At 51.0% G+C, this 18,022-nt stretch overlaps 1 protein-coding gene across 2 annotated transcripts in view; it reads left to right on the top strand.

Annotated features, from left to right (window-relative positions):
- The first annotated feature begins 639 nt into the window (after positions 1 to 639).
- Rab15 (RAB15, member RAS oncogene family) overlaps positions 640 to 18,022 on the top strand; it is a 25,375-nt gene continuing 7,992 nt past the window's right edge. Inside the window, exon 1 of one of the 2 annotated variants that reach the window (XM_005343235.3) lies at positions 640 to 966. In XM_005343235.3, the coding sequence (XP_005343292.1) occupies positions 843 to 966 (124 nt within the window). In that variant the 5' untranslated portion in view covers positions 640 to 842. Of the gene's footprint in view, positions 967 to 5,570; positions 5,590 to 18,022 lie in introns of those variants that run through there. The other variant, XM_026779590.1, reaches the window with a different exon arrangement.

The raw sequence follows: 18,022 nt of genomic DNA, 5'->3' as shown, positions 1-18,022 counted from the left end.
GCAACTTAGACCCAAAGAAGATTTTTTCAGGAACCTCCTCTATATAATTTTGCATTAGGGTTTTTAAAAATAATAAATTCATCTGTCTACCTGATGTACAGAACAGGGTCAGGGGATGTTTTTCCCGGTTTAAGATAGAAATAGGGGAGGAGGAATGGCGTGTGTCTGTGGGGAGGCCAGATGGTCATGAGAGAAAATTCCACAACACACTGGAGTGTTGATGGAGGGAAGGGCATTCCAATCCAGACCCTGATGAAGGCCTTCCAACCAGGGGTGAACCCAGGTGAGGACCTGCCACCGATAAGCTGGGCCAGGCGGCTGTAGGGGCCAGTGCCTAGGAGGGGTGGAGTGACAAGAATCAGGCTTGGAGTGGGATTCGAGAAGTGTTGGGACAGGAAAGTCAAGGTTGGCGAGGTGGGTTGGGTGAGCGCTAATCCCAACTCCGCCACTCAGACGCAAACGTTTCCCACCCCAGGGCTTAGGATCTGAGCTGGGACCCGACCCGGACCGGCAGCGGGGTCCCTCCCCGCCCCCCCCCTCTGCTCCCGCTGCGGCGGCAGCGCAGGGGACGGGCGGAGGGCGGGACAGGGGCGGCATCCACGGCTGTCCCCGCCCGCCACCCGCCCGCCACCCGCCTGCGCGAGCTTCCCCGCGCCGCTCCCGCCGCAGCCGCGCTTCCCCGCTCCAGCGAGCGAGCCAGCGGGCGAGGCCAGCGCCGGGGCCGGGCCGCTTCCTTCTCGCCACCGCGGTGTCCTGAGGCGGGCTCCGGTCGCAATGGCAGAGGCTGAGCGGGGCTGAGCCCGCCGCCGCCCGCAACCCGCGAGCCCCCTTGAGTCCCTGCCATGGCGAAGCAGTACGATGTGCTGTTCCGGCTGCTGCTGATTGGGGACTCCGGGGTGGGCAAGACCTGCCTGCTGTGCCGCTTCACCGACAACGAGTTCCACTCCTCGCACATCTCCACCATCGGTAAGGGGCGGTGGCCAGGGGACGCCCCATCCTCACCTCCTGGTGGTTGCTTCTTCATCCCCAGCCCGGGAGGGATTGTGCGCCCCTCTAGGTAGAGACGGTGGCGCGGGAGGCCAGGGAGAGGGAATACACCTAGGAGTGAGAAGTCCCCCGACTGGGGCCCTGAGCCTCGGTTCCTGCAGGTGAGGGGAACATGTTGCCTGCAATCAGGAATTAGGGATGGGAGTTTAGCCTTCTGACTGGGGAGCCTTCCCATCCAACATGGTAAGACAGAGACGGGTGTAGGCCAGGGTACCTTGAGCTGGGGCAATGAGACTTACAGCCAGTGAAGTGATATACCCACAGCTCCAGCTGAAGGGGAGAGGAAAAGGGGATCCTGGTGGGGACTAGTCAGTAAGTCGCTGAGGTACCCTTAGTTTGGGTGAGTCGATGGGAGTGGGCAGTGGGAGACATTGGTCAAAGGAACGGAGTTTCTAGGGCTGTTTGTGTGGGTAAAGCCTGGAGTATGGTACCATACCTGGAGTATGGTACCAGAGATACAACAGTGCAAGAGGGAAAATGAAAAGAAAAATAAAAGCTAGCGGCAGTTTTGAGGGAGGGTGAAGGAAGATCGGGAATGTCCATGCAGACCAGGGGCTCAGCAAGTAGACAGGACATACCTTACACCGGGACAAAGGCCTGATGACACTCTGGCAAGGCCAGGAGGGTCACTGTTTTGAGAGTGACTCAGTGGTCTTTCCTTCATGGGCAAGGGAGGGCCCTCTCTTCCAGGAGGGCTGACTTGAGAGGATTCCACCTATATCTGATTCCGGGGTACCAGGCTTGGTTGGCTTTGAAGTAGCCTTCTCATGGCTCCTGGCAGAAACAACCTGCCAGCTGTCTGGTCATCCTGTAGGAATCCTCCAGCCTTCAGGGAGGGCTCCAGCTCTCAGCTTCCTCTTAAGGATCCCCCCCACCCCACCCCACCCCACCCCCCGCTTCCTACTCCTCCCCCAGCGCACACACACTCCTTGCCAAGAGAAAGTAGGGTTGTTGCATAGTTGCAGTCAAGAGGAGAAGAGCCACGTTTGTAAGAGGCAAGCATTGCCAGGCCTACCTGAAGAGTTCCCTTTGGGATAGCCTTGACTATGGCTTAACGCTTCTGAGCTCCAGTGTCTCGTCTGTTGAATGAGTCTAATAATGAGACCTTCCCGAGATGTTGTACAGATCAAGTGAACGAGTGCGTGTAAAGCACTTAGCTTGAGCGTGACACCGGCTGAGTGCTGGCTGTCTCTCTCGCTGAGCTCTTGGGGGTCTCCTGATGTGCTTTGCTCTCATCAGGTCACTAGGAGCCAGAGAACAAAACGTGTCCGTATTTCTCCAGGGCACTAAAGCCAGCTCCTAAGAGATCCAGGAGCTTGGGTTGGACCACTGTTTGAATAAAAACCATTTTGGAGAGACGGGAAGGGGACAGATACAGAGCCTTGCCTGAGAGAGGACTGCCTGCCCCTCTGGAGCCCTGGAGAATGAGGCAGGTGTTGGGGGAAGTCATGAGAGAGAGGCAGGGAGTGGCTGAGGAAACCAGATGGGCTATGAGAGAGCTTGCAGGCTTGGGGACAAAGGGCAACAGGTTTCTTTATGGAAACTTGCCCCATATCTTTGACAAGGGTCTGAGTCCAGGAGCTGTTCAGCTAGCTATCTGCAGTGAACCAAGGCGTGTGTGTGGCGGGCGGGGGGCGGGTGTGCCTGGCTTTTACCTGAAGAGAAGTAGTTTGCACCCTGGAGTCTTGGTTACAAGTTCTGGAGTTTTCCCTTTGCGGACTTGACTGGTTCCCATCACTGCAGACGACCTGAGGACTCCTGCCTCGTGTGTGAGGAGTGAGCCTCCCCCAGGAGACATATGCCCCCTCTTTGGCAGAGGAGCCAAGGAACCTCTGCTTCTAAAATGCCAGATGGCCCTGCAGAGGCTGTGCTTTCCATGAAAGAGAACCATTCTTCACCCCACACCTCTAACCTCCTAACCTTCCTCAGTCATCCTCCAGCAGATAGAGCCCAGGGACCTCCCCGGAAACCCTCCAGAGTGCGCTCCTTCAGGGGCAGGGGTGAATCAGTGAGTTGCTTGGTATACTTCTGTACTCCCATGCCAGCCTTGGCATATTGCCTAAAACCTTTTCCTGGAGTTTGTTCTCTGCCATCAGAAGATGGCCTGGTACCCCTTTCCACATGATGCGCAAATGCCTTCGGATTCTGAAGTCCACAGAAGACAAAGAAATCTGTCATCCTTTGCACCAGCTCTTCAAATCTGCCCCACCGGGTTTCTTAAGTGCTTTCTTATTTAAAGCTGACAGAGGGAGGGGCCTGTGCTTCTCCCTGTCTTGGCCACGGTTTCCAGTGTTAACTACAGCTGAAGGGAAAGAATTGGATGGTCCAGAGAAGCTATTTCCTTAGGTGATTTGGAAAGTTTCCCAAGGAAGGGGCAGCCAGAAGACAAATCAAAGAACCGAGGAAATGGGGGGGGGGGGAGCTGCCAGCTCAGATTCATAATTTATCCATTAGGAAGACATGTGTGCCCTGTATGCTAGGCTTGGGAGATTCCATAGCGGGTGTTGATCTAGGCATCTCTCCTCGTTTGTTTTGGTTGTCTCACAAATGGAGAAAACAAGGCAGTTCACTGATTGCTGCCAAGACAAGAGTGCAGATCTTTGGCTCATGTTGATATCACCTTGGCTGGTTCTTTGATAATTTCCTATATATTCCACATAAGAGTCCGAGATGTTCCATGAGAGAGCCAGCGGGGAGACTGAGGCACCGATGTACTCTCTTTCCATCTTTCAAGCACGAAGCTAGGTCTGTGCTCCTCATTCTCCTTTCCTTACGGTCATGCTCCCTTGCATGGTCCAGAGTGGAGCAGTCAGAGCCTTCTGTTCCTGCCGTATCCTGGTAAGACTATCTCATCTGTTAATGTAATGGAGTATTCCCACGAAGGACCATGCTGGCCATTCTAGTGACATTACAGTCTGCTCGTTCCTGCTTATAGAAGTCTCTGATCTAGCTGAGGAAGCAAAGCAAGGCAATAAAGAGCTATTGCCAAAATGAGATAGCATCTGCAAGCCACTCTTTAGACAGAAGAGGTGGACTACAGTTGAGCCACTGCTCCCAGGAAAGGCCTCGGAGGAATCTTTCTCCATGGAAGATGTGCCAGAGGCAGCCAGGGAGAGGTGGTGGACTCCATGAGCGCTGCTGTTGCTAATGGAGGTTAGAAAGGGAGAGGTCCTTGTGGATTCCACCAGGCAGGGAAGGCTGAAGCTGGGCGCTGCAGTGTGGGTTGCCTGTGGGTGGGTTCCTGCAGCGGAAGGGAGCAGATGGAACAACGTGAGCACAGATAACAGAGGTGCGAAGTGAGTGGGTGTCCATGGGACTCTGGGCAGTCTGGCTGCAGCAGAAGGGAGCTTTTAGGAGCAAGAACATTCCTCTGTTCTGCTTTTGTCTCCTAAACCTTCAGTAACTTGAGGTGAGGCCAAATCATGTGCACCTTGGTCTGCTGCTGTCACGGTTAGGAGGAGCCACTTAGCTCTTTTCCACTCCTCTGGGACCAAGCAGAGGTGCCTGCGCCTTCACTTTTGTGGTTTGGTTTCCTCTCTTGAAATAAGGAGTGCCTCCAGCCGGCAGCCTGGCACTTCTGAAAGAAGTAAAGCCTATCCTGTGACCTGGGCTGTCGGGCCTGGCTGGGAGACCTCTTCCGTGGATGTTGGTGTTCAGGCATCTCCTTTACCGTGGCCAGGGCTGTGGTGTAATGCTAGCTTGAGGGGACTTCCCAGGGGATGATGGTTCCTGGGTCCTCCTGGAGTAGACTCGCCAGTCTCTGGGCCTTTTGTTTGAAAAGCCACCTCAGGCTTCTCCCCTTTTCCAGTGAGGAGAGGCAGCCACTTTTTCCTGGTTGGACCGGTCCAGCTGCTTCAACTCAAGGCTGTTTTCTCTGGTTGCCGCAGCCACCTGCCTCTAGAAGAAAACTGGAACAGGCTCTGACTGCCTAAGGCAGGTGCTTGTGGTGACTTGGGGGGACAAAGAGGAGGAAGACCCAGGAGAGCTAGATCTGAGCCTGGATCTAAGTGACCTGACAGACACCAGGCAAATGTTTGGGTGCTGCGACCCCAAGATGTGCAGGTTTCTAGGCCAAGGAACTGAGAACGAAGACAGTGTCACTCTGGGAGGGTCATGGCTTTGTCAGATTTTTGCAGATCTAGGGCAGCCTGAGACCCACCGCCCCCTATTCCGTTCCCCAGGCCTTATAGAAAGGAGGGAAGATAAAAAGCACTTGGTAGAATGGAAACAGCGCAGGCAATGACCTGCACATGCTCATTGCCTTGCCTGTCCCCTAGCCCTTCAAACACTCACTTGATCTCAGCGCTTAGTTCTGCAGTTCCAAACAGCGGACAGCAGAACCTTTCTTAATGGTTGCCTGGGAGATTATAGAGGTTAATAGATACAACGTACTGGGAGAGTCCTCCATAAAATTGTAGCTGCTGTCACTCTTATTATTCCTAGCTCATACGAATGCCATGGAGATGAGTAAACAGTCGATAATGGGCTATGACGTCATCCTGCCCATCACTCGAAGGCTCAATCATTTGGATGCTATTTTGGGTATGTGATCTATACACAGGTACCCATGAAGACCAGAGGTCAACCTTGGATGTCATTCCTCTGAACATCCACCTTGGTTTTTGAGACAAGGCTCTCTCCTCGGGACCGGGGGCGCACTGATTCAGCGAGGCTTGCTAGCTAGGGGAGCCCAATCTGTCTCTGCCTGTTCAGCACTGGGATTCCAGGCACGCGCTGCCACACCTGGCCTTTTGCCTGGATGCTGGAGCCTGAACTCAGATTCTCGGGCTTGTGCGGTTTATGCTTTACGAACTGTGCTGTTTCCCTGGCCCCTCTGGGCACTATTTATTAAACAACCAACCACGATGTCAGGTCTTACACTGACACTGGGGTTACAGTGCTAAATGAATGGGGTGAAATCGGGGAGCTGTCTGCCATCCCAGGACTGCAGGCTCAGTGTATCTTACCCCTGTTCAATACTCCTGCTCTAGTGCTGGCAGCATCTCTAAAGGAAGAGTGTTAGTAAGGAGGTCACCCGGGAGGACAAGGGTGGCTCTGTCTCAGGCTGGGGCCCCTACCAGGTATCACTCTTTCTCAGCCATCTATTCTCCATTCTGGTCCTTCGTCCTTTTGGCACAGGCACAGAGCCAGTCTCCCACCTTTCCCCCAAAGGACACCATCCCTGGAGGAACACAGCTGAGACCTGCGGAAGGTCTTGCCGACCTGCGCATCTGTACCACGCTCACAGATGTGCTGGCTCACCCAGGGCTTTGAGCACCCCATTTCTCTCTTGCCTCCCTACTCTCCCTGGCTCTGCCCTTTCCTTCTCCTCCCTCTGCACAGACAATTTGGTAATGCGGTTTATAACACAGGAAGTCGATATTTGGCCATTTACCCTTCCATCCCAATTGCCAGGTCTTCTCAGAGGGCCTACTTCTGTAATCTAATACTTGTGTCTGCTTCCCCTGTAAAACTGCTACTTTTCCTGAACAGATCTGGCTTCTCCTTGACTCGTGTGTCTGCTCAGTGAATTCAGTCAAGGAGGATCCAGGGCTTCCTCTACATTTGATTCCTTCTGCTGGGGAGGTGGAAGCTAACCATCCACCCTATTTTAGAAAGATGTTTAGGACAAGCAGTGACTGCTGGCTCCCCTGCAGGTAACCCATTCCCTTTCAGTGCTTCCAAAGCGCCTTTGGGCAGTCCCTTCATCCCAGAATCCCCGGCAAAGGCTTCTAAAGGGACTCTCTCTCCTGCAAGTCAAACAGTAGAGAGTATACACCTCCCCTGCCCGGAAGAGGGCTCTGCTTCCTCTGCACATCCCTTGAGGGAAATCTGGGACAGACTGAGGAAGCCAGATGGGGACCAGAAGGATGGGATCCGAGGGCTACCCTTCTATTACCATGTTGATGGAGATAACTGAGAACACGGATGGGCACCATGACCTAGAGGCCAGCCGTTGGCTTTGAAATGTGCGCTATCCCGACTGCTCTTCCTTGATTAAAATTGGTCTGTTGGCTGCGCCTTGCTCCTGGCAGATACACATCCGTCCATGAATTCAGTCTCTTGCATTCCCATTTTTTTTCTTGCAAGTATTCAACTTCGTTGAATATTATTGAAGGAACCTCCCTTTCTGCCAAGCAACGAGAGGATGGATGGAATAAGATGCTGCTTTGCCTTCCAGGAGCTCACAGGGTCACTGGGAGTGAGGCTTCCAACCAGCCAGGATGTTCCTGTTGTAACAGGGATGGGATGTCCGAATGCTTTGAACTCACCGAGTGGGGAATCCCTCCGGAGCAGGTTGATAAGTCCTCACAGGAGTGACATTTGAGTAGGCTCTTGAAGGCTAAGTCAGTTCCTCCAGGGACAGAGGTCAGGGGAAGTTGCTAGAGGAAGCAGGGTGGAAGCTTTTCCCCAGCTTGTTGGGACCAGCGAGGCCACACCATAGCCTTTCCTGGCTGTGTCCAGAGCATCCCTACCTTTCCACTGCTGCTGGATTTGTTAGGGTCAGAGTCTCCTTCCCTCCCTCTCTCCTTTCCTCCCTCCCCCACCCCCGCATGTGAGTGAGTGAGTGAGTATACATGTGCCCAGATACATGTGTAAGAGTCCTCACAAGACCCAACAAGATGTAAGAGTCTGGCGTGTTTTCCCTCTTTATAATAGAGGAAAGGAAAATGTTGGCCCCTATTCTCTTTCTTTCCCAAGAACTGTGAGTTTGACCAAAACATATTCGCGCCTGCAGATAGATGCTTGTGCCTCCTCTGCCTGGAGCTCTGGTCCTTTAGCACTCTCTGTTGTACACTCTTGGCACTGAGAACTCAATCCAGATACCACTACCTTGAGAGAGCTCCTCTCAACAGCCACTTTTAGTGACCTGTGTCCCCTTCTCCCTTAACCCCCTCTGACATCTTGACCCTCATTACCCTCTAAAATTATGATTGGGTTGGTTTCCTCAGCATCTGTCTATTCGGCTAGAATGAATGCTCTCAGAGCTCAAGACTGCATTCGCTGCCTGTTTCAGAGCACCTCGCTTAATTCCAGACACACAGTAAGCGTTTATAAAGTGTTTATTTATGAATGAATACTTTTTCCTAGGGGACTCCACAGCAGGATAGTCGAAGGGTAGTATTGTGTTTTGGGGGCTCATAAGACGATGATAAACTTAGTAGCTAGGCATGTGTAGGGCTGTGAGGGGCGGGGAGGACTTCCGCAAAGGGGTCACCTGTTTCTAGTAGCATCTAGCCCTTTTGCTCAGATACATTCCATAGTAGAAATCAGACATGTTAGGGAAGGAGGCAGTGGCTCCCATGATCTCCGTGTGAGAGAAGTTCTCTGGGATATACAAGTATGAGAGCTTGTTATTTTAGACTAAAGTTGGTGTTGCTTATTAATCAGGATTCCGGGGGTAAAATGATGTCCTTCAACTCAGCCAGGCAACCGGAGTGACCTTGCTAGACCACGTCAACAGCCAGGGAGCCATGGAGTAAGAAGTTTTTTGGACTCAAGCCCTGGGACCGTATATTCCTTCCAGTCTCATGAGGGTCAGTGTTTGACAGGGAGACGTCCTCTACCTGATAGTAGACCCTAGGCTCTGAGGTTCCCAAAGACTGAGCTTATGTTTTCGAGTAAAAGAAAAGGCCTCAAGTTATGATCATGGTCTACCACTCCTTTCTAATCTTTTACTTTAAAAAAAAAATTTTAAGAGCAGATGAGATGGCTCAGTGGGTAGAAGTGCCTGTTGCCAAGCTGGCTGACCCAAGTTCAGACGCTGAGAAGGAGAGAACTGACTTCTGCAAGGTGTCACATGCGAAAGCGCACATGTGCACACACAGACACACATTCATGCATGTGTGCCATGGCGCACATGGGTATTCATACACACATACAATAAGCATGTAATAAAAAATTTAATCAATTTTTATTGATGTGTGTTAGAGGACACACAAGTGTGTGTGTGTGTGTGTGTGTGTGTGTGTGTGTGTGTGTGTGTGTGTGTGTTTGAGCTTTAAAAAAGAGCAGCTGGAACAGCTAGAATATGTGAGACTTCCAGAATTTCTGGTGGGCAGACAACTGAGTCAGACAGTACTCTGGAGGCTGAAACACAGCCTTGGAGGAAGAGGATCGGGATGCTAGCTAGACCAGGGCACCCTCTGACATGTCTGTTTCCTGACGCTTCCAGAGCAAGACGGTGTGATGGTGGCCAATGCATTTGCCTTGAGGTCTGTGTGCACCTTTCCCTCGGAACAGAGCCAGAGTGAGGGATGGTTCTATAGAGGAGAAAGTCAGTCAGCATGTGGTCCAGGACAGAGTGAGGTAAGAGTCACCAGACAGAAAGCAGGAGGAAGCCAGTGACAGGTTGGGACACAACGACCTCTTCCTTTCCCTGGAATGACTGTGCTGACATCCTTTGTCTTGAATCCGCTCTTGGCTCAGCCTCTGAGTTCTCTCGGTGTGTTACTCTTGCTCTCACGGGGTGGCGTTAGCAGTCACCTGAGGAGCTTTTTGCTCAGAGGCAGGTCTTTTTGTTTGTTTGATTTGCTTTGGTATTTTTGTTTTTCTGAGACAGGGTTTCTCTGGGTAACAGCCCTGGCTGTCCCGGAACTCACTCTGTACACCTGGGTGGCCTTGAATTCACAGAGCTCCACCTGCCTCTGCCTGCCGAGTGCTGAGATTAAGGGCAAAGGTATGTGCCACCACTGCCTGACGGAGAGGTAGTTTTGAGTTGGGGATTACCTGATGTCTGTATGGAGTTAGCCAGCCACCTCCCCACTGATTCTGTCTCTACCTAAAGCCTGTTTCAGTGTTGACCTGTTTGGTCAGGTGACCTGTTTGGAAGTGACCTCCTGATACAACCTGTAGGAACAGCATGTGCCCAGAGCATGCCAGTTTCATGCCAGCATATAGAATGAGGGCATTCACGGGACTGACGCTTGGTAACTGGAGCCAGCATGGCCCCAGAGATTGGGTGTCTGCCTTGGGTTTCAGTTGTATTAAATTGTGCCTTATGTGGCATCTCATTGCTAATGAAAAGGCTCAGGTCACGCTGCTGGCCCTTTAGGCTATGGTTGATTGTGGTGATAACATTTGGCATCCAGAGACAGCCCTGTTTCCACTCAAGCATGTGGCGTTGGTAGACAGGCAAGCTGGCACCCAAAATTAACCCAGGAGGTGCCGGCTGGAGGGAGGCAGCTGCTGATACCCATATTAGCTTTGCCAGACTCTGGGGACCCCCTGGGTTCCACAGTTGGTGGTCTTTGTTTTTTTGCTTTGCCTAGAGCTCTGCTCTGCTTCCCTTTTCCTCCCTAGCTTCCTAGAGTTCTTTCCGTTGCCCAGGCTGTGTCTCTTGGTTTCTGTTCTGTTCCTGTGATGAAACACTCTAAGCAACAGCACCTTGGAAGAAGGAAAGGTTTGTGTGGCTTACCCTTCCAGGTCACAGTTCATCGTTGAGGGAATTCAGGGCAAGAACTCAACCAGGAACTGAAAGAGAAGCATGGAGGCATGTCGCCTGCTGACTGGCTCACCGGCTCATGCCCCGTTAGCGTTCTTACACAGCTCAGGCTCACTTGTCTATGGATGGTGTTGCCCACAGTGGGCTGGGCCCTGCCGTATCTATCACCAGCTAAGACAGACTTTTACAGACATGGCCACAGGCCAGTCTGAACAAGGCAGATCTCCACCTGAGGTTCCCTTTTCCAGGGTGACTCTAGGTTGTATCACGTTGGAAAACAAACAGACTAACCAGGACAGTTTCCATCTCTCTCTAGGGAGATTGGTAAGGTCTTCAGCTAGCATGTCATAAAGCCCTGTGCCGGATCCTGTGAGGGTTTTTTTTTTTTTTTTTTTGGTTTTTCGAGACAGGGTTTCTCTGTGGTTTTGGAGCCTGTCCTGGAACTAGCTCTTGTAGACCAGGCTAGTCTCGAACTCACAGAGATCCGCCTGCCTCTGCCTCCCGAGTGCTGGGATTAAAGGCGTGCGCCACCACTGCCCGGCTCCTATGAGGGTTTTATCTAGTATCTCAAGCTCTTCACAGGAATCTTCTGACATTGGGATTGTCCTCCTCCACTAACAGGGGAGGAAGCCCATGGCCTGGAGAGATTAGCCAGCCCTCCCGTGACCACGTGCTATCTAGTGATGAAGGCAGAACCGGAAAGCGAACTTTGACCACCCATGGTGTTCTTACCACAGTCCCTGCATGCCTTTCTGAGGGCTGCCCTTGGCACCTTCAGCAGTGGGCAGGAAGAGTCCCAGTTAAGCCCTGTTGTTCTTTCTGTAGCCTTCACCTTCGTTGCTAGATGAGAGAGCTGGCAAACCCTTAGGATAATTTTGAAACCAAGTCAGCACCAGGCCTTGCCTCTTGCCTGGCCCGTGTTGCCCCACGTGTGGGTGCCCAGAGAAGAGCCTTGGCTGTCTTTCCGGTCTCTGATGGCTATACTATCGTCACACTCTGGCCAGACAGTCTCTGGATGGTACTGTGGGAGACTGGTGCTCTGTGGAGAGAGCCAATGCAGCCAGGACCCAGAAGGAAGAGAGGAGGCCTGGGGTTCCCTAGGCCACGGCCACATGATGAGGGCAGCACCGTTCACAATCACCCTGTGCCTGGCATTGTTAGATGGCAGGAAACACGCCTCTGTACCTGATTGACAGGTGCACATATGTCCTTCGTTATGCTCTCTGGGAAAGGGGTTTTATTCCCAGTGATATGATTCTGTGCGAGACGGACCTTGGCAGCCGGTGAGGGACAGACACAGCATGCAGACAGAGCTTATGTGGGGAGTTTTATTCAGAGAAACGTGGGAGAAGGGAAGGGGAAGAGAGGGAAAGACCTGCTTGCTTCTTCAGCAGAACAGCAAGCAAGGGAGAGTGAGAATAGGCGGAGCTTGTCCCTTAAAGGGACCTTTTGCATCATAGAACCCTGGGCTAGCCAGGGTACTGCCTGAGTGCATCCTGCCAGGTGACAGGCCAGCATAATGCCTGAATCCTACCACCCAATACCGTGCTTATACAAAGGCAAAGGCTTGAAAAGCAAAGCAATCAACAACAATAATAAAAAGTTTGAAACACAAAATATTCTCTCAGGCTTTTAGGTGCTATTTACCTAGACAGGGCTTGAAGATGGCAGTAGGAGGCAGCAAAGATAAGAAACGTTGTTTTGTTTTGTTTTTTCTTCTTGACTCTTCTTCCAAATGCCATGGTTGAAGCCTTGCCTACCAGCGTGGGAAGCCATTAGGCAGCAGTGAACAGTCACAGGCTGTGACTCCTTTGGAAGTCCTGAGACACTCATAGATATCCCAAAGGAAAGTGGCATGGCTATACAGATACTCAGAGGCTGAACTTGAAGCCGGGTCTGAACTGACTCAGATACCATGGTCTAGCACCACCAACCCCAGCTGCAGCCAGCGTGGTCCTTAGGCATCTCTGCTCCTCTCTTGCCTCCTTTTCGCCATGTTCCTCCTGATGTGACCTGGGTAAGCCTTCATCTGGAGGAAGCTAGCTGGCTTCTCTCTTTCAAAGGGATTTTTCAAAAGTCGTGCTGTCTACACCACTCTCGAACTCCTGAGCTCCAGCAATTCTCCTGCCTCAGCTTCCCAAGTAGCTGAGACTCCAAGTGTGTGTGCTACTGTGCTGGTTCAGAGGGAGTTGGCCTGAAGTTAGTTAGCTAGCCCTCCTTGCGTGATGGCTAGGCCACCTTGTGAATCACCAGCAGAACCACCAGTGGTCCGGTCAGCAGCTTCCTCTCCACAAGGAGCACCCTGCACCCAAACCTAATTCCTTGAGCAGAGGCTATGGATTTGCAGCTTTAGCCGGGAAGGACACTGGCTGTGTCAGGACCCACGATGGACAGAAATGATTCCGTCAGGTTGATGAATTATTGGAGTCATTAACTATCTCCAGGAACAAAGGGTTCCCTGAAGAAAGTATAGTGGATGCTAATGAGGGATGCTGTAACAAAGAACATTTGTCTGGTCATTTATTTCTGTTTTTCAAGACAGGGTTTCTCTGTGTAGCCCTGGCTGTCCTGGAACTTACTCTGTATTAGGCCAGGCTGGCCTCAAACTCAGAGATCCCCCTGCCTCAGCCTCCTGAGTACTGGGATTAAGGGCATGGGCCACCACTATGGCCCAGTTTGACCAGTAATTTATAAACAACAGAAATGTATAGTTAGGGGATTATTGGGAAGTCTAAAATCAAGGTGTGAGCGGATTCATTGCCTGCTAAGGACTCCCTCTGCTACAAAGATGGCTCCTTCTATGGCAGAAGGCAAAGGGGCTAACTGCCCAGGGGCTCTTTATTATTATTATCATTATTATTATTATTATCTCTAAATGTATTTTGTTATTGTTTTGCTTTATGTTTTCTGAGACAAGGTCTCACCATGTAGACTTGGTAGACCAGGCTGACTTCAAATTCATCCTTCATCCACCTACCTCTGCCTGCCTAGTGCTGGGATTAAAGGTGTGCACCATCCTGAGGTCTCTTTTAAAAGGGACTCTAGTCTCAGTTCTGAGGGCCCTTGTCCACGTGATTGAATTACCTCACCAAAGCATTTTCCCAGCATCACTGCATCTTAGCAAATGAATGGGAGGGGAGTTGTGGACACTGGGACCATAGCTACTGGCTTGCCCTGTGCATACCCGCTTCCTCACTTCTGAGGGCCTCAAAAGCTATCAGACCAAGTGTAAACAAATAAGCGACATGATTCCTCAGCCTCAAAGAGTTGGAAGTGTCTGGCTGAGTCAAGAACATCCTGGGCAGATTTTGAGACAGGTTTTTCCAGTTCTGACTCAGCTATAGGGCATGGGGGCATAAATAGATTGATCTCTCTGCATCTTACAGTAGCAATCTCCACACCTACGTGCTTCCCTGGGATTCTGTAGCTAAGAGACATCTTTTTTTTTTTAATATATATATAAAGATAAGTGTTACTAAGAGCCTTGGGTGTGGTTCTGCCTGGGGATTGGCTTCTTCAGCACACATAAGATCTGACAGGTCTGGGCCCCGAGAATTTGCATCTCATGAGGTTCCTGCTGCTGGTGAAATCCCATTTGTGGTGGGTTCTCAGGTTTCCAGCTCCATGCTTCCAAGAGTCTTATTTGTAGAGGGAAGGTAGATGAGCCAGTAACTTCTGCTGCTGTGATAGAACACCGTGACCAGCACAACCTAGAGAAGGAAGAGCTTATTTGACTTATGATCTCAGAGGGATCAGACTCCACCATGGTTAGTAGCAGACATAATGGCTAGAGCAGAAGCTGAGGGCTCACATCTTGAACTGCAGGTAGGAAGCAGAGAGTGCTCACTGGTAATGACCTCAGGCCTTGAAACTTCAATGCCCACACCTTCAACAAGGCCACACCTCCTAAGGCCTAGCCAAACAGTGCTACCAACTGAGAACCAAGCATTCAAACATCTGAGCCTGTGGGGAACGCTGGCATTTAATTCACCATTGTGGGAATGGGCACCGCTGTGAGCTGCATGTTAGGTACTCATTGTTTACGTACGCCCACAGCACACCTTGAGAGGCAAGTGGGATTCTCATTCTAGTGATAAGAAAATGGAAACTGGGAGAAGTGACTTTTCTACAGTCATACGTTAAGCGCCCAACTCAGGATTCAGACCCGGGTCTTTCTGAATCCAGGGCTGAGTAACGTCTCATCCCCTACGTTATGTTCTCAGACTTCCCTCTAGCTAACTCCCTGCCATATGCTACCCCAGTGGTTCTCAGCCTGTGGGTTGCCACCCTTTGGGGGTCAAATGACCCTCAGACCATTGGGAACACACAAATATTTACATTATGATTCATAACAGTAGCAAAATTACAGTTCTGAAGCAGCAATGAAAATAATTTTGTGGTGGTGGTGGGGTCACCACAAAATGAGGAACTGTATTAAAGGGGCACAGCATTAGGAAGGTTGAGAACCGCCGTCCTACACAGTGCTGTTAAAAATACAGTTTCCAGGCCTTAATTAAATTCTGACTGGGTAGATTTAGGCCGGTTACGGTACCTATATTTCTTTTCCTTAATTTTATTATTTATGTTTCAAGGTAGCTGCATTAAAATGAAAAAGGAATCTCCTGGGTGATTCTAAATTTAGCCAAGGCTCTGCAAAATACACATTGAGAGAGACTGCCCGCGCCGCCTTCCTTGGCGGTTCAGGTGCAAAGATTTTGAGCCACGTGGCTGGCAAACTTAAGGTGTGCGGGAATCTCCTGGGAGCTTCTGAAACAGACTGCGGGGTCTCACATCTCCGGGGCCCCGATTCTCCAAGTCTGAAGCAGGACCCAGGCTTCTGCCTTTCTAAATCCAAGGTGATACTATAAGGCTGCAAGTCCCAGAATACACTTTGGAAACTATTGTCCTACGAGCTCCCGATCAAGGTACAATCCATGCCTCCTCTCTCCAAAGGCTTTGATACAACTCCTCAGGCTTCCCCTCACAACTCCTGAATTCCAATCTGTGTGCGGTTTAACACTGTCTCGGGCCAGGCAGGAGTGAGCCCTGGGGTGGAGGTAGATGAACACTATCCCTTCTTCCTAAAAGACGCAAAAGCAGCAACAGGGAGGAGCTTCCTGTTAGGAGGAGGAGCCTGAGGGAGGACTCTTGTGTGAGGAAGGACGGGAGGTGGTAGGCCTGAGAGGCAGGCTGTGAAGAACACTCTGCTGAGAGTCTGCGTGGAGAGATGGCATTCAGGGGCTGAAGACTTCCTAGGGAGGACAGTCGCAGGAGGATGTGACTGAATAAGTAGCTGGCCGAGCAGCCAATAGGGCTGAGGTAGGGAAGCTTGAGTCTCCAGGGGACTCTGTCAGGCAAGAGTTTTGATTCTGTCTTGCAATGGGAAAAGCAAACAAACAAACAAACAAACCCAACAGTCATGCAGGATAGAGCGAGAGCTGCGGTCAGCGCGTGGCATTAGACCAGGGTTCCGTTGGTAGGATGGATACAGTGGAAGTTCTGGGTGTAGGAGGACATAGAGAAGGAATGAGTACATGCCATTGGAGATTATATTCATAAATATAAATCTTTTGTATTTAAAGAAAGGTGGGAAAAATTGTTCAGAAGACATACATGATTCCCTCATACATGATTGCGTATAGATAGACCAAGTGGGAATCCTTTATTTCTCAGACAGAGTAAAACAAAACTGAGAGTGGCTAGGCTGTAGTGTCATCTGTGAGGGGAGACTGCTGGGATCCCCAGAATTGCCCAGTCTTGACTCTGGCCCATGCAGCTCTGAAGTGAGCTAATCAGGACCCAGCACTCGCTCCTAGAACTCCTCATCTGCTTACCCCTCCTGCCCCTTCTCACAGCTTTTGCCCCATTTCCTCCCTCCTCTCTCCCAAGGAAACTGTCTCCTTAGCTCTGGAAGCTCCCCTCTCAGCAGAGCCCTTCCTTTCAAGGACTCCCAGGAAACCAGAAAATGAAACAGTGAAGATTTCTCTTTTTACATCTTTGACACTGTGACAGGAATGGCATGGCATCTACAGGCAGGAAGCAGAAGGAGATGAATACTCCTGCCCTGCTTGCCTTCCCATTTTTAGTCAGCCCAGGACCCCCAACCCTGAAGTGATATCACCCACATTTGGGGTGAATCGTCCTACCTCCGTTGATACAGTCTAGAGACCCCCTTGCAGGGACTCCTAGAGGCTTGTGATCCCAGGATCTATATTCTAGAGCCTGTCAATATTAGCTATCACTACTGTTTCCCTGTGGAGGTCACATGCTAACACATAGCTCTCCCCTCAGTCCCTCCAGGAAGCAGTACAGTCTGACAATTGGAAACTTGATACATGCTGTGCCAACCTCAGGCAGGTTATGTGCATCTGGGCCATTGTAAGGGAAGGGACCTTGTGTCCTCGTTGCTATGCCCACACGGAGACCTGTGCAGGGCACAAAGGCAACTGTCACAGATGTTCAGGAATAGAGGCAGTAAAGCCATCTACCTCCCTCCTCTCCTGGGACTACTTTGAGCAGGGCATGTTCTTGCCCAGACTATGAGGGTGAGCTAGTTTCCTTTTTGGAAGAAGGTCCCGTACATTGAAACAACAAGAACTTCTTGATTCTTGATTACCTCCTGTGTCAGGCTCTGGGGAGAAGCCAATTCTTTATAACCATTTGTCCAAGGAGGGAGGATGCTGGCTGCTGCCTCCCACCAGGGCCAGGTGTCCCTCTCCTTTTGTCCTCTTCCTCTTCGTCACCCTTTCTTTACACAGGGACGAATGCCATTTGGAAAAGTACAGCTGAGTAGGTATGAATCAGCTCAGGCAGGCGACAAATGATTCACATCTGACCGACTTGATTTAGCTCAGGTCTTCCATTCTGAAGCCTTTTCTCCCTTCTAATTAAACGATGATTGCTCTTAGTGGGAGGAAAGAGGCTGACTGTGATGCCTGGCTTTGTGGAAGCCGGGGACGGGGGAGATAAGGGACCATGCCTTGCTGCTCAGCAAAGCCCACGTGTGGCGGTAGATGGCGGCAGTGTTGCAGATGCTGGCACCGTTGGGATGCAGCTGGTGATGGACAGGCCACATTGTACCTTTCCCATGTTCCCCAGCTGAAGACTGTGGATTAGGGTACCCTGTGACCTGCTGTAAGGAAATACACAAACCTGCCAGTTTACCCCATTAGACCCCGCTCTTGAATCACTGGGCACACTGAGCTGGCAGAAGGCCTGGTCATCCAGGCATCTCTCTTTGTCCTGTCGGCATGCGCAGTTAAGCCTGCTGTGGCTGACGGCGCTGACTCTTCTTTTTTATTTTTCTTTTTATTCTTTACTCTTTTATTTATTTATTTATTTATTTATTTATTTATATTGAAAAAAATTTCCGCCTCCTCCCAGCCTCCCATTTCCCTCCCCCTCCTCACACTCCTCTCCCCCTCCCTCCACTCCTCTCACCCTCCCTATCCAGTCTGAAGAGCAGTCAGGGTTCCCTGCCCTGTGGAAAGTCCAAAGTCCTCCCCCCTCCATCCTGGTCTAGGAAGGTGA

Source organism: Microtus ochrogaster, chromosome 1 (assembly GCF_000317375.1).
Source record: "Microtus ochrogaster isolate Prairie Vole_2 chromosome 1, MicOch1.0, whole genome shotgun sequence".
NCBI lineage: Eukaryota > Metazoa > Chordata > Mammalia > Rodentia > Cricetidae > Microtus > Microtus ochrogaster.
Note: the sequence above shows the minus strand (reverse complement) of the source record. Positions and strands in the feature narration are given on the sequence as shown.